At 29.8% G+C, this 22,818-nt stretch overlaps 1 protein-coding gene and 1 pseudogene across 2 annotated transcripts in view; one reads left to right on the forward strand and one right to left on the reverse strand.

Moving 5' to 3' along the window:
* The window catches only part of LOC149059754 (uncharacterized), an 80,143-nt gene extending 59,148 nt beyond the window's left edge, over positions 1–20,995 (forward strand). Inside the window, exons 2-7 of one of the 2 annotated variants that reach the window (XM_089217557.1) lie at positions 18,846–19,036; positions 19,107–19,719; positions 19,911–20,178; positions 20,260–20,428; positions 20,487–20,739; positions 20,825–20,995. In XM_089217557.1, the coding sequence (XP_089073683.1) occupies positions 19,695–19,719; positions 19,911–20,178; positions 20,260–20,428; positions 20,487–20,576 (552 nt within the window). In that variant the 5' untranslated portion in view covers positions 18,846–19,036; positions 19,107–19,694 and the 3' untranslated portion in view covers positions 20,577–20,739; positions 20,825–20,995. The remainder of the gene's footprint in view (positions 1–18,845; positions 19,037–19,106; positions 19,720–19,910; positions 20,179–20,259; positions 20,429–20,486; positions 20,740–20,824) is intronic. The other variant, XM_089217558.1, reaches the window with a different exon arrangement.
* LOC149059760 (uncharacterized) lies at positions 12,265–14,893 on the reverse strand (annotated as a pseudogene).
* Positions 20,996–22,818: the final 1,823 nt, after the last annotated feature.

Below are 22,818 nucleotides of genomic sequence, written 5' to 3' on the forward strand. Positions count from 1 at the left end.
AGTTAATAGATTGAAATTTAGTTTTGAATTTAAAGAAGTTTGTGTTGAATTTGGTTCATCGATAAACCTAACAAAAATATGAATCAAAATATTTTAGTATACCTACATATTATTTTCCTTATAGGGCAAAGGAAATTATTTGGAAAAAAAATAACATTAAAAATTGTGTAACAAATGACTAAATAAAGAAATAATTTAAATATATATATAATTATTATACACAATTTTCTGAATTTAGTTATATATTGACATTTACCCTTGCGAACTCCATCAACAAGTTATTGTAATAAAAACTTTTATAAAGATTTTGTTGGTTGGAAGTATAGATTCCTTACCCTATAAAGGGTGTTATAAATTTGTTTTTATATGACTAATGTGGGGCTGTACGACTTCGGACCATCACACTTAAAAATTATTCATGTGTAACTATGAGGCTGCTATTGTTTTTACTTAGATTGCAAAATGTTACCAATTAATAAATTGAAGACCTCAGGGTTCAGAGCAATAACAAGACATCTCCAATTAATAACATTTGTCAGGAATTACTCTAAAGTGATTTAAAAATTAACAATAAATATTTTTAGATTCAACTTAAATTCGTTGAAGTAGTAGCCACTAGCCACTGACAAGTTGTCAAAATAAAAAAAACAATACTTGAAGATATCTCGTTGTTGCACTAAGAGATGATATACATATTCGTTATAAATGTTATGATTATGACTTTATGAGTAAGAATAATGTTATTAATATGAAAAAAGTGTAAATTTAACTTCATCATTGGCCTACATCATTATACCTACACTTATTTTCAAAGAAAATACTATTAACATATGATATTAAAACCAAAAAATACAATGTCTTGTTGTTGCTCTGGATTATGGCCTCTGAGGTCTTCAATTGTTAAAATAATATGAAATAAAAATTGAGGTTGATAGTTGATAGTTTGATAATTGACTACAATGTTGTACGGCTAAGCCAATTTAGGCTTAGAAAATTTTGGTAAAGTGATTTCATGAAAAATATAAATGTAAATTGTTTACTTACTCAGCGTCGTTATTTGCTACTTCAAGATGATCAGCAGCTTCAGGACTAGATACTCCTTTTCGAAGTTGATCTAGTTCTATATATATATTTTTGTGTTTGAATTTTAAATGGTTCCATAAATCAGTTGTGTTTGAACCAGAGTTGACATATAGCCCAGAACACTCTTTACAAACAACTTGGATTCCATTGTCATGTTTAGTGAACACTTCAACACTTCTTCATCTTGATTCTTGACAACAAAGTTAGACTTGACAGTTAGTTCGTTTAAAAAATCCTATTAAATTAATAAGTAAGAACGCGTTCATCATATTACTTTAATAGTGGTAAACTAGGTATTTTAAATATAATTTCAATAACCCATGACTCGTGAGTGGTGAATGGTGACGATAGCATTTTATATTTTTATTAGTAAAATATGTATTTATAGATCTTAGTTATAATTAATTTTTGATTATTTTCGATTATAATTAATTTTCAATTATTCGATTATTTATGAAAAAAATCGATTATTCGAATTTCGATTATATCAATTTATTTATAAAGTATGAAAACAATCGATTATATAAAATAACCGCGCAGCCCTATTTACTACAATCCCTTCGTTGATATCGCCATTTCGATCCTTTCAAAAACATTTCATGGCCATTTTCACATGAATTGGTCATTTCAATTATATTTTTGGACCGAAGAAATTTATAACTGTCACATGTGTAAACAAATTCTTAAAATTAATTTTAATGATGATGTATGAAATGCGAACAAATACGTACTGTTATGTTTGAGCAATGAGCGGTATAATATCAGTTTATTTATTATTATATTATTATTGATTATTTGTGATGTACACCAATGGTAGGCACTTAATAGTTATGGTACGTATTTTCCGTCTCATTATTTTATATTTATACGATGTATTTATTGTTATATGAATGGCGGGGGGATAATAAATCCGAGTGGCGGGGCTATAACAAACCAGTACCCAGTGGCGTTTTTAAGGGTTTTCCACCTCTAGGCACTTTCCAATTCGCCGCCTTCCTCCATCCTTCATCCTTTCTATAATTATTTATAAAACATATTTAAATATACAATTTATTATATTTTAGTATTATACTAAAAAAGATACATTGAGATACATGTAGATATATAGTTGATTCATTTTGAGCGAACAAAAATTAGTTGAGTTTGATTTCATCAAATGAAAAATACTTTTTATAATTTTGTAAAAAATAATTGTTGAAATTTGCCGCTCTTCAATGTTGCCGCTCTAGGCCCGGGCCTATAGGGCCTGTGCCTAAATACGCCTCTGCCAGTACCTAAGGCTTTTTGGGTATAATGCACTTAGTATTAATCATTTAGTTATTTACACTTAAATACTGAAGTCTAAAACTAAAGTTTGTTCTTTATCTAGATGACCTATCAAACATATAATTCATTGAAAATTATGAGAAACAATAAGTTGGATAGTTTATTTTCTAATATTGAAATTGTATTGCGATCATATACCTACAGTATACTCGTATATACTGGAAATATCGAATTTTTCTGGTTGAAAGATAGATTTTGGCCTTAAAATGCGTTTTAAATTTAAATTTAAAAAATAAAGTTAACTTTCTGTTCTTAATATTGAAAATGTTTTGCTTGAATCTAATTCATGGGATGAATGTAATACTGATTCGCAAGAAATTAAAGGAAGTTAATGAAAGCATTTTTATAAAAATATTTCAATTACAGTCGCTACCATCTATAACGACGCCGGTCGTAACGACATATGGTGTATAACGACGTTAATTTCAAGTACCCGGCAAAATTCCGTTTATTTTAACATACAAAATAACTGGTTGTAACGACATGGACGTAACGACAATATCAGCTAATACGACTTAAACATCGGTCCGCAACACACATTTTAATCGTATATAACGACAGATAGGGTATATAGTATCTTCACATAGTTATTTTGTAATGTATTACTATACTCGTATTAACTGCCTTCATACATTGGAATATTAAGTGACGAGGACATAGTGAGTACAATATCCAAACCAAATGAAAAAGAAGAAGAAGAGGAAATAACTAATGGAGATAAAGATTATTTAACTGTAGACGAAGCGTATAAATCACTAGAAAATATTGTTAATTTTTCATTACTAAATAATATTGACTTGAATCAAAATTTTAATTCATTAAAACTCACTATACAAAATATGCTATTAAATGATAAATCAAAACAGCTAAAAATCATTGATTTCTTAAAATAATTTTGTAAAATAGAAAATGTAAAAAAATATATAACGTAAACAATATTTTAAATTCTATTATTAAAAAAAAAGAAAAATGTATAATGTAAGCAATATTTTAAATTCTAATAAAATAATATTTGGTTATAACAACATCTGGTTATAACGACGTATATTTTACGGTCCCTTGACCGTCGTTATAGACTGTAGTTTAAATCAGTATTTTCCCAGTATTTTGTATAATAATTTTAACAAATTATTTCAACTTCACTCAACGCGTAGTTGGCAGTTGCTCCCAATTACTCAAACACTGAGATCCTAGAAGTCGTTGAACTTTTATTGCCTTTAATTCCCAAAGAAACTGAGGATCAAGCACTACTATACGGCTTTACGTACGAAATCAAAAAGCAAGACAGCCAACTGTAATTGATATGCGTAATTCGTAGTAATTTCAAAGTTTGTCGACAAGCGCTCTTCGATACCACGCAGCTTGCGCATATAAACCCGGATGCGATACTGAGTTTCAATACTGATACGTTAAATATCGCCATTCTTGATCAAGTTATCAATACTTTGGTGTCAGGTAAAAATTGCATAAGTCATAATTTTCTAGTTTCCAGGGCGAGTTATTGAATTTAAAAATTCATTTCTAAGACTTATGATTTAAAATTTTAACCAAACATTGCTTAATTAGTACAAAAGACTGGGTTTTTATAATCTTGTTTACATATTAGTTCTCATTATTTTACATCATGAGATAATTTAGTGTTTAACTCTTAGTGTTTGCTTTTTTTGAATGAACATTTACTAAAAAGTCATTAAAAATAAAAAAACTTTTTCATGTACTAACAATAGTTCGTCTTCGTGTCGGACAGCATTTTCAGATTCCTTTTTTTGAGCCAATATTGGATTAGATTGGATTTAAAAAGGTTATCTCTTTCACAATTCGTGTTAGTCATGCAATAGGTGTTGGTCGTCTGTACGTCTCCGCATTCGCATACCTATAGTCTTCTATTTTCCACCGTACGTGGTTATTTTTTGTTCTTCTTGCTTCTACTCTTAAATGATTTAAGATTTTCCAAAGTCCATACTTCAATGTTTCTCCCCGATAGGAGTTTCTTTATGGTATTGGTTCGTCTGCTTTACATCAATAATTCCATCTTTGTATGCGTTCATAAGTTTCGATTATAGGATTCTAGTAGTACTGTATAAGAAACTGTGCCTCGACTTTAATCTGTTGTTTCTTGGTTTGTATCCATATTAAGGGTGTTTTCCGTCCTAATTACATTTCTTTTTCTGCTATTTTTGTCGTCTAATTTCTGGTGGAGTTATACTACAGAGTAGTAGCGTAATTATAAATGTTTTATGGGAGGGTATATGAATATTTTGTAACCATAAAACAATGGTTAGGTTAAAACAAAAACGCCCTCTCGATCTTACCTCTAATTTATTTTTCAACATAATGCATTGTAAAATTAAATGATATTAAACAAACCATTTTTTTTAATACATTCATTACATTATGTTATTAACAAATTAAGACTATATCATTATAACAAAATTTCCAATTTTCTTGGTTTTTGCGCCCATATGTCAAGTATTTCATCATGTTCTACTTCAATATCATTATGAATGGTCAACTATGATAGACCATTTAAACGATTCTACAAATTAATTAATAAATAACAATAATAATAGAGTAAATATTGAATTTTAGTTTAAAATAATATGCCACCTCTGTCATACTATTTCTATGGTATGTTTTAATTCTCTTTAAACTTGAGAATGTTCTTTAAGGTGTTGAAGTAGTCAAAGGGAGTGTGCATAAAATCTTCAATAAAAAATTTATATTATGGTAAATATCAATGTTACACTGTTTTAAAGCTTCAATTCCGGTTTTAGGATTGATATCTAATTATTTTAATTCTTTTAGTTTTCTACTCCACAATTAGTTCAGCTAATGAATTAACCACATCCAGTTTTGAAGAATTGAAGAATAGAAATTGATTAATTTCTTGAATGATATTTATCAGTAGATGTAATTTCAGTAGAAAACAAACATTGAAATCCTAAAAAAGTATTTTGATACCCAGTAATTTACCTATTTGAAAAAATAACCTTAAAAAATTTCTGAATGGGACAGAAAACGTTCCTGTAATTGATTAATAACATAATAGAGTTATTAATATTTTATTAATAATAAAATTAATTATGTATGGTAGAACACCGTAACTTTATAAAAAATCTTCTATATTTAAGTGTGAATTTGGATTTGGTCGATACTTTTGTCTGTTTGTTATTTGTTTCACACACATTTCAATTCCAACAAACTTTTCCAATTAAATTATAATAAATAAATAAAAGATGTATTTATTAATGTAATACATTTTACATTACAATTTTTAGAATATGATATTTTCAATATATACTATTTTCCAAATGTTCCCGAGATGTGTTCTGGGTTTTGTACGTTTTTTTACAAACATTGCATTGGAATTTACTAATTATCAGTGTCTGCATTATAGTGGTGCCGCTTCGACGTATCCTTCCCATCGGAATTTCTTTTTGCACAATTTTCACTTAAATAGCGGAATCACATAGGACAACATGTGCGTCGTGCAGTGACTTCTGTACTTGAATTTTTGTGATACAATAAACATACTTTTATGTTTCCTCTTTAAAGTAAAAAACTTATCGGTGTTTACACTGTCTTCACTGTCATCGTCATTGTCTTCACTGCTAGGTATTACAGGAACTTTGCTAGATCCTGAACCTAGAAATCATCAACCGTGTTAGTGTCGGTAATGAAAAAAGAGATTAATAAGATACCTATTAATAGGCTCAGAAGGTTGAGGGTTAAATTGTTAATACATAACATACATCTAGAATATTTGCCCGGAAAGTACATGTATGTTGCAAATTTTCTTAGTCAAAATTATATTAAAAGAGAAGAGAAAAGTGATGAGATAATGCAAGATATTGTACATACGTTGAATGAACTTGAAATTATATTTGAAAAAAATATGTAAAATGAATTCAGGTTGGCTACATCAAATGATGAGGTTTTAAGTCAAGTCTGCAATTATTTAAAACATGGGTGTACATCAAGAGAGGAACTAAAACATTTTTATAAATTAAGAAATGAGATTATATTGGAAAATGAAATGTTATATTGGGGAATGCGTTTAATAGTACCTAAAATATTAAGAAAATATGTGATAAACAAGCTACATAGTACACATTTGGGAATGACCAAAACAGTGAAAAAAGCAAATCAGTTATTTTATTGGCCAGGTATGAAAACAGAAATTGAGAATCACATTGGGGCCTGTAAAATATGTTTAAAATTCAGTATATCTAAAAGAAAAGAACCCATGCAGAGTCATGATACACCTGAGTTAATGAGTTACCATTTTATAAAATAGGCATGGATATTGCAGAGTTTTTTGGGAAAAGTTATCTAATTGTAATAGATTTTTACTCTAGATGGCTAGAGGTATTGAAACATAAAAGAAAAACTAGTGGTGAAGTAATAGAGAAATTAAAGAAGGTATTCAGTAGATTTGGGATACCTAAAATAGTAGTAGCAGATAATAATACCTTTAATTGTTTAGAGTTCAAAACATTTTTAAAAAACTGGGATACTGTTTTAGTAACATGCAGTCCTACCTAATTACCATCAAAGCAATGGACTAGCGGAAAAAGCAGTTGGCATTACTAAAAAAATGTTAAATAAATTAAGTGAAGAAAGTGGTGACTTGAGTTTATATCTTATGAATTATAGAAATACTCCAGTAGCAGGTTTAAAATATTCCTCGTAATATATTAATTAATTAGTACATTCGTAATACGTCCACTATTATATCTTTATATATATTTAATAATGTAAACTGTACCCCTTCGTCCACCTTTCTCAGATGTTAAGAAAAGTATATAATACTTACAAAATAGCCCATTTTTAGATTTTGAATATTCTAGCCAACTATATTGTTCAAAGTGATTTTTTCTTAGATACGTAACGCTTATCTTGTTTACTTTTTTGTTGTGAGTTGAAAATGGATAAATAAAATGATCATCTGAAACATTTGAACGTTTTAACAAGGCAGCTTTAGTATGGTAATCTATTTTTAATCCAAACATGTTTCCAATATCTAATTCATCTGAAAAATAAAAAGGTGCAGACGTGCAGTCATCAAAATAATAATGAAATAAAATCAAAATTTGAATTACTAAAATATAAAAATTAAACTAATAGAATGAAAATAAGTATTTGTACAATGTTTAGTCTACTTACCATTAATGGAATGTTGATGCTCATTAATTATTTTTTGCTCTTCATATTCTGTTTTTTGTTTTTTTGTTCCTATAAGCCCTATTTCAGTTTTACTATTTTTAATGGTTGTAAAATATTCGTTTAATCTTTTCATAGTGTTCAGACAAGTCGGATTGCGGGTATAAAAATAAAAAAAACTTCACATTCAGAAATTATTTATTATTTTTTGTGTACATCATCAGAATTTAGAGTTTATTTTCCGTGATAGTGTGGTATCAGTATACACTTGATATTACAACCGTGATCCGTTATAACACAGAACAATAATTATCACTACTTTTTTTAAAATACCAAATAAATAATAAATATCATTGTTTTATAACCTACATTATTTATTTTTTTTTTTTACCGTGATTAAAACATGATAACAATTTCCAAGGGGGAATCCACCCATCGCCCCCCCCCTTCACTACGCCACTGCCAGGAATCGCATTTAAAGTGTCAGCGATTGTCATCCATCGGTTATGAGTATGTTTAAACGTGAATGTGCTTGTAAACTTCCCAGAAATCAATTGCGGATCTTCTTTTAATAGTTCGATGAGCATCTCTTTTCGAGAAATATATTTTTTGGAGTCTTCCGTTTAAAAAACCAAATTATTGCACCTACCTTATAGACTTGTCAGTTGTACTTGTAAGTTTTAACTTTATTTAAAAGTAAGTATAAGTTTATATCATATAAACTTATAAAACTATAGAATTATGAAAATATCAGAAACCAATAACCATACTGTGCTAGTAACTACGAAAACGAAACGTTGCTTGTCGATAGACGATAACAATCAAGATACCGCCATACCGGTGATGTTATCATAATTATTATGATGATACCGTTAGTAACCAACTTGGTTCATGTGAAAAATATTTCGTGTGTGACAAAATAATATTGTTTCACTATCATATGTCGTGTGTAGTTCATGAATAGGCATTTTAAATATCGCACGACATTACAGTACGGAAAATGCTCATGAGTGATTTTCCTAACGAGATTCAAGAATCGACCTTTTAAAAGATCGATCAATTTCATGCGATTAATCGATCTTTTGAATCGATCCCCAAGACCCGATCTTTTAAAAAATCGATTCATTTTTTGAAGATCGAATCGAACTGTCAATCTGATCTTTAATGTGAAATGATATATTTTTGTGAAAATTGAATCGCATCGTCGATCTGATCCGATTTTTTATACTAAACTACTAAAATACTAAAACTAAACGATTGCCGATTTGAAACGCCAGTGCCGCCACAATGTTCCCGGCTCCTATAACTGGTCATCAGCATATGTGGTGCATAATAATTGAAACATTGAATCAAATGGACAAGTGTTAGAGAAAGTATAATAACTAACATCCAACATTACTGGTAGCAGATCTGAAAAATTTCCATTTCTCAGTAGTCCAATAATTGTACTTTTGGTTTTGCTGTTTTCGTTATAATAGAGTATGGTATGATCTTTTTCCAAATAATTTCCTTTTTTTTTTTTTGCCAACTTCTCCCAAACCTTTCCAATTTTCGATGGCTGCTGATTCAAGTTCTTTTTCTGGTGATTGAGGTTGGTCCTGAACATTTTTATTATGCATAATAATTTCAATTGGTTTGGATGTATCATAGTTTTTCTGAGATTTCTCAATATTTAAATAATTAGTATTCATTTTTGATTTTATAATATTGTTAGTGCCAATAATTGAGTCCACGTGAACTTTTATAAAGTCATCAATTCTTATTGGTAGAGTTTTATGTTGTAGAACAATATGTTTTAGATCTTTAAATAGACTTTCTGATGATGCACTGCTCTCTGTAATATTACCATACTTTAAAATCGGTGTCATAACTGCAGACCAACATGGAAGCAATTTGCAGAATTTCAAAAGTTTATCTGGTATGCTTGCATCAAATTGCATATTATCGTGATCTCCAATTTTTCCATATATCATCGATTCATTCAAGCATGTATCATATATTTCTTGAATTTCTGCATGTATAGCTAATGACTCAAAATCATTTATGGAAGTTAAAGAGTTGTTGTTATCTTCTTTGAGTTCACTAGTACTTTCCAAATTGTTTAGGAAGTCATCTATAAATGTTATCCCAGCTATTCTACATTTGAGATACTGTTTTGCAAATTCACAATCTGTCAGTGTCCCATCTAGTGTACGTCCATCTGTTTCAAAGAAAGCTACTGTAAAGATGTATTTTAAAAGTAGCTTTATATCTTTAAAATCTGTAGAAGATATTATTAAGCCAAATGAACGTAAATAAAAATGTTTAATACGTTTGGATGTTTTTTTTTCGAACCAGGTACTTAAAATGTACATGACATGATTAAAATCGTTTCGTAGCATACATTTTGGCAGTTCTGTGGTTTGATTATTGATTAACAAAGAACAAATGTCTTAATACTTTGCTAGTGACGAATATTGTGTAAATGATCTAACTGCTGCCATCATGAGAGCCAAAGACTGATCTGTTACTATAATTTTTGGTTGCGGCACTCCAGTTCTTAACCATTCGCTAAGCCAGTTTCCAATGCTATTGTTATCATGCCGCTCAGAAAGCATATGTGCTACTGAAAACTGACAGCAATTGATTCTATCCATAACAGAAATCTCATATAAAAATATATTGGATGTTATTCTTTCTGACATCAATGATGGTTTTCTCACAATTCCTCCTGTTGCATCAATGCTAATTGTTGGAGTTTTAGTTGTTTTTGAATATGTACAGTACAGATTGATTTCTGTTGTAGACCAATAGTGCATAAAAAAATGGTCATACCCAATGTCATGTATTATTTCATCGTATGGTGATAATCCTTTCATAATAAACAATGAAATGATTGGATCATCATTATGTAATCCATGTTTAATGGCCTTGCACTTGATGACTCGTAAAGCATTAGATGATGGTAAGTGGCTTGGTTCTTGATCGCCAAAATTCATCAAATTTTTGGCCATCTCTCTTCTTACATACGAAGCAGATTTACATCCTGTCACCATTTTATTAATTGCATTTAATTTTTGCTCTCCATTTATTCTGCGTTTACTCGAGGGTTTGCAGGTCTTAAAAGTTTCCAATCAACGAACATTTGATTAGAATACGGCTATTAGGTTCTGGCTGCTTATCAATAACACCTTTAAAATTACTCAAACATGTTGAGCAATAACCTAGTATATCTAAGAAAACATTACCATTATTGTAAATTTTTGCTCTTTTATAAACAATTGTACATGGTAGCCGTGTTTGCTCAAAAAAATGCTCATGGATTAAAGGGGCCCAAATATTACACTTTAATATTTGATATGCCCTCACGGGATATTTTTTATCCGATCGTTTGTACAATGTTTTTGTTGGCTCTTGAATACTGTTCCATTCTTCTTTTGATAATGTCATATTAAAGTTCACCAATTTGTTCGTACGGTATAAGTTATAATTTCCTGTTGGAGACTTATCAGTAGACGATTCCCATCCAACTGTGTCCATAAGTGTCTGATGGAATTTGGTTAATCGAAGCCACATGTGTAGTATTAACAACAGTTTTATTTATATTCTCAATGATTCTTGGACTTGTACTATTTTCTCTTTTCAATACAGAATCGTGATCACTGTTGTCACCGATGGTATCAAATCGCTTACCTATATCCAAACTGTGCACATATGATTTTGATCTGTTTGTCTAAAAACAGTGAGATGGTCATTTATAAACCCATTATCATTTGAATGTAATACAACGCCCTGTTGTAGTGTCTTATCTTGGCACTGTTTATTTAATGACAAACAATTTTGTAGGTTTTCTCCATAATTTTTTCCTAAAATAGTATTATTGTTTCTCAAGAATGCTGGACGTTTTCCTTTCTTTCTCCATGTTTCTGGAGTATTTAAATGCAGGTTGTCTTCGTCCCGATCAGCTTTTTTATTTATGGTACATATGCGTTTAGGTATTTGTAATTCAATCTGTCTAAAGCATTGAGCTTCATATTGAGTTATCTTTTCAATAAACCTACCCCATTTCATTCTCCTTTGGCCTGCTAAAATATGATTTTTCACTAAATTAAACCAACTTTCTACTGATGCATTACTCTGGTGTTCTTCCAGATTAATAAGATTAGTCATGCCTTTTGTCCACAGAGGTATGTATGGCACATTTTCAATAAGGAAATGTAATAAATACTCTTCTGAATACATACTATTGGCATCTAGATGATCATGTTCGTGTGAGGGAATATTTACAATTTTTTTTCACACCGCCATATATTTGTTTAAAATCATGATAAAATGCAGATTTCTTTCGTTCGGCATAATGAGAGGTGTTAGTGGTTTTACCAAAAGAGTAATTTTGATCGTCATCAAACTTTTCAATTTCACTCTCCACTAATTCATGGTTTGTTTGTACGAATGATTTCATTTCCATATTTGCTGTTTTACACATTTCCGTTGACTTGTTAGACAAAATCATAGTAGTCAGCAACTTAAACCAATGCTTGATTTCTTCGTAATTGTTCATTTCAAACACCAACCCAACACATCTGGTTATGTAAAAAGCTGTTTTTTCATCATCTGGATAATACCGTTTAACATGGTTCAGAATACATTTGACATAATGGTTTGCACAAGAAGTAATAACTACTGTGCAAGAAGACAATGTTTCTCTTCCAGTTAATATTCTATGACACATATCCAGGTATTCAAATGTTTCATTACCATTCCATGCTTTAGAAATATCATGCATAAAAGCCCAACTGAAATCAGTTCCAATATTTTTGAAAAGTGGCCAGACACTTGGATCTTTTGCAATTATAAGTTCTTTCAAACTTTTCAGCCATTCTGTAACAGTTTCTCAATCATGAGTTGCTCTGACCATATCAGTTATTGGGCATACGGTTTCAATTTAACTATACGCACTACACAAGCATAATAATAAATAATTAATTTTGTTGAGTTCTGAGGGGGCCTAATAACTGATCCTGTTGAATCCACATGAATAGCTGTTAACACTCCTTGTTTAAATAAATTTTCCAACTATTGCCAACTGCTGTTGGCAAGCCCATGTCACATTGAATGGCTCTTCTACACTTCTGGAATTTTCATATTCAACCAAGGATGTTCTTTGGCCATTAAAACTACATCAAAGTGATAATTTCGGTTAAAATCCTCTTTTAACTGTTGCTCAGTATTTAATTTCCTTAATATCGAAGGAGATTTAATTGTTTGCAAATTTCCACATTTCATTAATTTAACAGGTGAAGCTGATAATACACATTCCTGCCTATACTTAAAAGCAATTTTCTCTTTAATTTTTTCTGTAATAATTTTTCGCTCAACTCCTCTAATTTGAGTGGTGTATCGAGTTCTGATTTATGATTAAAGTTTTTACTCGTACTGTAAACTGTGACAATTGCTTTATCACCAGTTGTCAAAATGTGTAGTTTGAACTTCTTACAGCCACTATGTTTACAATACATTTTCAGCTTCATTGATTTTTTAGTCTTAATATATTCCGACTTTTTAATACACAATGTATAAGTGTTATTCACTGCCTGAAGACACCAGGATACCTGAAACATAAGAATAAAACATAGTTACTGAGTAAATGCTAAGAATTTTACATTATACTTAAATAAAACCAATTCTTTTATATAAATATAAATCATTTTTTTTACTATTAATAAAAACCATTTACATACCTAAAAATGTAAACAATTTAGTATTTGTGCTTTCTAATATTTATAATTAAGTAATTACTAATTCATGCATACAATTAACTCCAGTTGTTTATACTGTTATAAGAATTTTATGTTTGATAAATGGTTTACTATTGTATAACCATTATTATGGTTTACTATATCTATTATTTAAATTTTATACTTTTCTTTTGCACATTTCTGATTGGATATATGTTATTAGTTATTTGAGTATTTATTACTAGTGTATTACCAGTAGTCATAAACTCATAACTTTTAATATACATAACTACATAAGCTTAACAATATCTACCTATTCTATATAAATAATTTAAAGATGATTTTATGTAACTAATGTTAGCAAACTTTTTAAGACAAATTAATTAATATTTAATTTATACATATATATAGGATGATTTTTTAATCATGATCATCCTATTTTTATTGTTAAATTATCCGCTAAATAATATGTATTTAGTAAAAAAGGGGGTTCTTATGTTAAAAATAGATGTTGGAATCGCCACAAGACACTCCTTAAGTAGTACAACAAATATCAGGAATGTCAAAATATGGTCTTTAAGTTTCCTAAAAAATTCTAAAAACCAAAATTTTAATAAATGTACTATTAAAGGGAAAAAGGGTGAGCATGCTTAAAAAATCACCCTATATATATAAATAAATATATTAAATATGTATATATATATATGAATATACTAACGATTTAAAATAATTTTATTTTTAATATATACCTTTTTGTATTTAGTTTTCCGTCTTCAAATATATTATTCCATTCATCTTTTGGAATTATAAATTCTCTTTCTTTAAAGTTACATTCATAATATTCTCCTTCAATGTTTAGAGGAGACAAATTCTTAGAACCATGTGGTAAAAGCTCTCCAGGGCTTTTATTAAAATGTCTATCATTTAGACGTTTTAACGGACTCTTTATTGGGCTGATAAGTTTGTCCCTCGTTTTGATGTAACGGATATTGCTAGAACGGTCCTATGTTTTTAAAATATTATACTGTTGAAACTAACCGACTGATACGATCGATGATACGGTGTTGCCTAATTTTTCCAACGCGTTCGAATAAATATCTGTGGACGGTGTGAACGTGTATTCACCATATCGGCCACTTCCATGGTACTCACTGCCACACATTACCACGCCACGACCACGCACAAGTCCAATTTGGCCACGGTCAGGCGTGTTCAACATGTGTGAAGGCCGGTTATGTGCTGCCCTGCCTCTTGGCCACTTCCCTAACGCCATAGTTGTCATTGACCTTCAAAAGTTTATAAATTAGTGAAAATGAATACTAAACAACATAATATAAAATAAAATCATTCGATGAATAATTAACTTACAGATTTGGATCACAAATTAGGATCTCGAGGTTTTGTACATTGTCAGCCAGCTTGGACCTAACAAATGCACAAAACCCCGGATAATAATCCATTTCCGACTTTTAAAATACCCAAATCGACGAACGGAGCCCCAACTATAGTGTTTCGTTGATTTGGGTTTCCAAAGTACAGAAATAACGGTCGTTTTCGCCTTTCAACCAAATAATGAACTTTTTGTTAACTGAAAAATTTGCCATGACGTGACCCTTTTTTAACATGGCCCAAACTCCGTTGGAAATTAATCTGTATTAATAAATTAAAGCGAACATTTTTGTTACATGTAGCTCAGTATAGATGGAATTTAAAAATTGAAATTAAAAATAACATCAAAATATTTAAATTTAAATTACTCATCCTTCGAGTGGAAATGAGATAAACATCTATACAACGTTGAATTCGTACTGACATTGTCTAGGTCAACGGGTAGTATAAGTATTTCCCTTGGATCTGCAGCATTGTTGGTGGCGCAAAACACGCGGCCTTCTACCCGCAGAGGTGCCAATCTATGTGGTAGTATTTCAGGCTATATAAATTACGTTTATGATTAAATAGTGAATTAGTTTCCTAACAAATTATTTACGATGAATACAAAATAAAAAAAATAATAAAAAAATCTTACGCATACGGAATCACACACTGTGATTGTTGTTTCAACATCGAATGTGGTTGAAAGCAAGCAGACCACGCACCTGATACCAATCTAGCCGATCCAAATTGCACCCAAGCTTTGGAATGATTAATTGATTTATTTTTAAATCAATTAATCGATCCCGCAATCGGTTCAATGAATCGGCCAGAGATTGGATAGTTGGTTTATGGTGGAATTATACCTTTGTGGTGACAAGGTAAAAAACATAAATTTTACCTCCATCGTCACTTGGATGTGATTCCATCACACCCCCGACCCGGACCTTTTGATCCATCAGGGCTCCGAGGGCTCCGTATTTAACCCTGCAATTTAAATATAATTAAATCATTTTTTTAATATAAATCAAAAATTAATACCCAAGATGAAAATTTCACAAAACGCATTTATTATATAGCTATGCGAGTTTCTCAGTTTTTTTTTATTATTTTAAATAAGACTACATATTATACAGATTATGCGCAGTTTATTTCAGCACATCACAAAATGTTTAAAACAAATCAGATAAATATATAAATTAAAAACTATAATTGCTTGAGTATGTTCGTATTTTTGGATGATAGAGTTATGAATGATAAAAAATGATGCTATAAATGTACTTACTTGAATTTTATGGCAATGCCCATATGTAAGTCCTCGGAGACGCAATGCGCCGTGGCCAACTTTTCGTCTACCTTCAGTGCCACCGATGCCACCTCAATTTCGGCAAACAACTCTCTTGCCGATAAATTAGTAGTAACTATGCTGAAAAGTTAAAGAACATAATATTATCGTGTAATAATTCTTAAAATTTCATATAAGTAATGTATCTAATTAATAAAAACCTTAATCAAAAAATAAAATTTTTAAATGTTTTAATTTTAAATTTTAAATGTATTATAAAATATTAGTAATGTAAAATTTCAAAATACTAACATATTTTATTTTATAGATAGGTGCAGGTGAAATAAAATAAAATATATTTACTAAATTTTACCAACTGTGTAAAAATTAAGACTATAAAGGCGTTCAACTATTTGTTGTACGGCCTTTTATAGACTTTGACTTGGTCACTCCCTCCTCTCATTGTATTGACGTAGGCGTACGTGGACCTGGACTGTCAAACAGCTCATTTGGCAGTCGGCTCAAAATATCAGATATAATTATATAAAGACTAATGAGAGTAGATGATGGAACTTATTGGAAAATACGTATACCTAGTTACATTAAAATTGAATATACCTACTTTATTTTGTACCTTTTCAGAAAAAGAACTTTTAAATTCAATAGTCGGTAGGTTACTTATAAGTTATAAGTACCGTACCGTACCGTACCGTGTCGCACCCGTCGTCGCCCGGTTCAACTGGTGCCGCAGTCAACATGTTAATTATCTATAGTTTTCAATTTGAAATTTAAAAAAATTGCCAAAATATGCAAAATATGCATAAAAAATGTTAAAATAAGCACTTTCCTGCAAAATTTATCAAATATGCAAAAATATGCACATTCAAATTTTAGATCTGATATCGTGGCACCGAGAAATAAATTTATTTCGCTTTCTGCTATATTTAAGAATAATTAAACAAAGTATGCAAATGCTATAAGTCCCTAAGCCTACTTATAACAAAATAGGTTAAAGTATTTAAAGTCCAAAAACCACGAACTGTAGCACCGTCCGTTTTGGAGTAAAGGTGGTGACGTAATATTTTGTCAAATTTGTAAGTCATACATTAAAGAATATAAAAACACGTTTCAATCAAAAATTAATTATAATAATAATAGTTTAAAAGAGAGGCATTTAATATCAAAATTCCATATTACAAATTTAAAAATGAAAAAAATAAACGTAATATTTCGCGACGAATGCACGAATTCGTGTAAATTAAATAATACAGTAAGCGCTCAGGAAGCAGACCAATTAAATAAAAAAAATTATGATATAAAAAAAGAACCGATAAAGAATTGTAATAAAAAATTAAAACTGAAAACAGATACTAAGCAAAATAGTGATCCATTTACTACATAGAACGCGAGGCGAAAAGTGAGCCGCGATCGTTGCGCGCCAAGTGGCCGTTTTTCATCAGGCCCTTCATCAGGGCTAATGTAACATTAACTGACACCATGTAAAATAACCACTTGGCGCGCATCGATCGCGGCTCACTTTTCGCCTAAAACTGTACTTTTTATGAATTGTAGAAACCGGATTTAAATTAAAAGCTTCGAAATGCAAGTTTGGTTATTTTGAGCTTAAAATATTAGGTTAAATAGTTAATAAAGAAGGTATTAAACCAAATCCATCGGGACTAGACGCAATTCGAAAATTTCCAATACCCAAAATCATAAAACCGGTTAGGAGCTTTCTGGGGTTAAGCAATTTTTTTAGAAAGTTTATTCCCCGTTTCGCAGAATTAATTACACCATTAACAAATCTCACACGAGGTGTTTATCCCCAAAAAAGTTCACCGGTAAAATGGTTAAAGGAACATCAAAAGGCATTTGAAGAAATAAAACATAAACTTACTAACCCTCCGTTACTAAAACATTTTAATCCTATTTATAGTTTAAAAATTGTAATTTGGACTGATGCTAGTAAAATAGGAATTGCCGGAACTCTTTTACAAAAAAGTTCAGATTATGAACATTTACATCCTGTTTCATACATTTCCCGACGACTTAATCAATGTGAGGAAAAATACAGTGCCATAGAATTAGAGCTGTTGGCAATAGTTTATGTTATGGAACAATTTCGTACTTATACATATGGAGAGTCAGTTGAAAATAGAACTGATCTTGCGCCCCTTAAATATTTAGATAATATAAAAACTTTCTCAGTTAGAATACAAAGGCTAAAGATTAAATTAGTTGACTTTAATATGTAATAACATATCGGAGAGGCCTATTAAACCAAGTTTGCGACGCCATGTCACGAAACTCTGTATTCGACCCCCCCCCCCCCCCCACTCTAAAACAAGAGGTACAAAAAGATAACGATTTAGCAATTTCCCATGTTAAAACAATTAATATGCAAGTTGAACAAAATAACTACCCGATCTTAAACAAAATTATACAAGCAATAGAAAATCCAGAAATTTCCTATCATATTTGGGTTAAGGAAATCAAAAAAATATTTTTTAAATCAAGATAAAATTTGAATGTATAAACACGAATCCAATGAACAAATAACAAATTTAATAGCGATCCCTGAAAAACGTATTAATGAAATATTATAAAATTTCCATGACCACCCCTTTGCAGGCCATTTAGGTATAGATAAAACGTATAAAAATAATGGAATGATATTTTTGGCCTACAATTTATAAAGACATTCGAAAATATATTTCATCATGTTTAAGTTGTCAAAAAAGAAAATCAGACAAAACACCCACTTATGGACTTTTGCAAACGTCACGAAGAAAATCTAAGAATTTTTACTGTCCTAAAACGTGATGACAGACACAAAAAAAAAACACATCATTGTAAAATCACACAGCTCAGAATCTAATAGTTAATAATAATTTTAATAGTGTTTTTAGATATGAAAAATACAATGGAGTATGAATACACAGCACGACAAAAGAGTTATAAGCACATCATGATATGTTGCCCGTTTTGCCCTAAAAAATGTATTTTTGAGAATAGTCTGTTAAACCACATAGGGAATGTACATTTTCCATCGCCTCAAAAACAAATTAAATCTATGACAGCAGTAAATGATGTAAAACATAATTTAAATTTATTATTATTACTATTATAATAAGTTTTTAATTTGTATTTGTTTTTAATAGAACTTGTTAACAATGATAGCAGGATCCATTCTAAAGCTAGGATTTCAGAATATATCTTCTGAGTCCTTAAGATATTTTTTAAACAGTTATGGATGCCATATACAGGACACCTATACATTTAATGACATGCTTATAAACTATTCCAGTAACATCCAATTTTTCATAAACAAAAATATCCAATGTGAATTTAAAAGGTACACAGATATTAATAATATAGTACAATTTTTAGAACATCAAGGAAACATAGAAATTATTGAAAATGCAACTCAACAACAAATAAATAATATGTCAACAAATTATGTTAATTTAAAGTACAGTAAAAAAAAAGGAAGACATTTTTTAGCAAAAAAAAAAAAGAAACTATTTCATTTATTACCGGCACAAAAATATTAAACTATTCAAAATTCAAAATTTCACTAAAATCAAAGATTCCAGGGCCTACATTTTCACCTACATTGGACGAACATTTCATTTTTTTTTCTCCGGAACCAATAATAATCAAAAAACATTCATTCAATTTACAAGAAAGTTTAATTTATATAAGGGATATAAAAAATTTGGATTACTTAGTATCACATGTTATAACATATGGACTGTATGATTCTATTGACACGTGAGTAAAAATATTTAATAATTAATTTATATTTAAAAATATACAAACATAATTCTTCAAACATATTTATTTAAATTTAAAAATTTATATTTAAAAATATACAAACATAATTCTTCAAACATATTTATTTAAATTTAAAAATTTATATTTAAAAATATACTAACATATTTCTTCAAACATATTTATTTTAGTCTCAAAACATCTGAACACAAACTGTTCTTTCTTGATCTGGCTGAAAAAAAAAAAAATTTCAAAATTATTATACAATTATTTGCAACAATTTAATGATCAGAAAAAATTTTTTATAAATGCTCATTTTAAAAAAATTATGAATAATTCAGTCCTTCTTAATACACATTGTATAATTTCTATGGATATATATTTTAAGAACTTCATTAATATTCTAGACAATTGGTGGAGTTGTACGAACGTTAATTTATCTGATAAATTGTATAAAGTGTAAGTAATAAAAACAACATTAAACTATATCAATAAAATAATTAGAATTCACAATGTAAAATTATAAAATTAAAAAAACAGATGCAGTTATCAGCAACCTGGATGCTCTATTGAACTTGATTCAAATTGTGTAATTGAATTCTTTTTACCACAGATGACAGAGTCAATAACATTTTCTCAACAATTACTTTTAGCATGTCTGTACTCGTATTATAATGCGTCAGAGGACATGAAAGATTACTGGCATACTGTAAGTTTTACATTAATTATAATATGTATGAATGTTTAAATTTTTTTTTTTATTCTAGCTAAACAATCTTTTTGGACATATTTTAATTATAATGAATATCATAAAACATAACTTTACTAACAAAAGTAACATTAAAAGAATTGAGTAATTTAAATTGCATATTCATTAAAAAATGTGAAAGAAAAACGCTCTATACACCTAATATGATGTATATCCAAGATCAAATTAGCAAATGTAAAAACCTAAAAATAATTAAAGACATTTTAAATATCTCACCAGATAAATATTTGAGAACTGCCGTGATGTATAAAGTAAGTTTTGATTTTTTTTGTTTAGACACCATCATATTTATTCACAAATTCTGATCATTTTATTTCATTTTATACTATGTTTCAGATCATACTGATGGCCCAAGCTCATCCTATGACGATTACACCCAACAACTGACGTTCGATGAAAATGATGGGCCTGATTTTTTCAACCGGTTTCATTCATCCCCATCCTTCTCAATCATCTTTTACCGAACACCCACACCATTATGTAAAGTAAAACGTAGACTTTTTAATAATTTTGTTGGAAATCAATAATTTATGTAAAATAAAAAAAAAACATGATACATAAAATAGTATTTTTCATTTATTAATATTAAGGTTTACAATAAAAAAAAAAATTACATGGTTTACAATAAAAATTTACATGGTTCTTACTTCACCATTAAATGGGTTATGAGATATAATTTGGTCATGTAATATTAAGCAATATGCTAATGTTGAGGCTGGAAACGCTTCCTCGGCTTTTAGTTCAATTCTGAGGTCTACTGTTGACATTTTCACGTTGTCGTTCTGTCGACTCATGTCAACAACTATAATTGGTGGTAGATTTTTGAAATCTAAACGGTTCAATAGAGGCGTTACATCGTCATGTCCGTAGTAAGATTTTTGCAACTTGATATACGCGCGGTATAAGGTAGCCATCCTATTCTTGGTAAAGTCGCTTTGAAAATCTTCATAGGGAAATACTTCAGAGTTTAAATAGACCTTCAAGTTTTTAATTTTACAATGATCAAAAAGCACTAGGCGAAGGGAACGCCAAAAACATATACAATTTTTTCAAAAACACAGGCTTAGCAAAACTAATTTAGAAAAAGAACCAAATGTACATATATTCTATAAACTCCCTTTATTGTTTAACATAATGTATCTCCATAGTTTTAAGATCTATTACCACTATTTTATAATTGTTACAGGCTAATAACCTCAGGAGTTGAAGCCTTATTTAAATAAAAAACATATCTTGGTTTTTCTAATTTGTTGGAAGTCTTTACTTTCCACGAATGTGAAGTGTTTTGAGGTAAAAACGGATAATCGCAAAGCTCCCACGATCTAAACGCACATGTCAAGGGTCTCTGATTGTTGATTACTTTCAACAGTCTCCATAATATTTTCGATATGTTTATTTTGACTTCTTTTAACTTAGGAGCGTCTACGATAACTTCGTTATTTTTAAACAGTTTTATAGCATTAATATTGATCGATGCTCTATTTAATATAACTTGTTGATTGCAGTTTATTAAAATACGTTTATAATCTTTACAAAAACCAAACAAATCTTTGAGATTAACATATCCGTTAAAATTGCTGCTATCGATAAAATCTTTATTAGCATTTTTAATTTCGCTGTCCTAAGCAGAGTTGCTGTGTGATATAATATTCGATTTATTATATGAACAATACCCTTTTAATGTAGTTGATATACCCGGATTAACGAGTTTTTGAATTTGAGTACCGTTTATTTCATATTTTAATTTCGGAGAAAAGAAATGACAATCCGTTGTTTATAAATCTAATCTCGTCAGTTATTTCTGCAGGTTTGGTTATTGCCCCCTCGATGTAAATATTACTGTCACACGGTAAAGTATAAGACTCTGTGTTATGTAAAGCGATATGCACCTCATCGTTATTAGAAAGAGCGGAAGTCGAATACGGTAAAAAAGAATGATAATTAATTTGAGTTATTCTCGATTGAGAATAATCGTACTCTTGTGTTACGTCGATGATCGTAGAATAACTCAAATTGATTATCATTCTTTTTTACCGTATTCAACTAAGCTCTTTCTAATAACGATGAGGTGCGTATCGCTTTACATAACACAGAGTTTTATACTTTACCGTGTGAGAGTTATATTTACATCAAGGGGGCAATAACCAAACCTGCAGAAATCGATCATCGACGTAACCAGCAGTGACATCTAAATATGTATTGTCCATATTAAATACCATCTTCTTGTCATCATAGCCGTTATACGTCAATTTCCTAGCTTTTATTGTCATAAGCTGGTGATTGAATGACCGTATCGACACATTGTCTCTATATAACTCCAGTCAAACTCC

This window comes from Diuraphis noxia, unplaced genomic scaffold (assembly GCF_037042655.1).
Source record: "Diuraphis noxia isolate RWA-SAM2 unplaced genomic scaffold, SU_Dnox_SAM2 contig0001, whole genome shotgun sequence".
In the NCBI taxonomy this organism is placed as follows: domain Eukaryota; kingdom Metazoa; phylum Arthropoda; class Insecta; order Hemiptera; family Aphididae; genus Diuraphis; species Diuraphis noxia.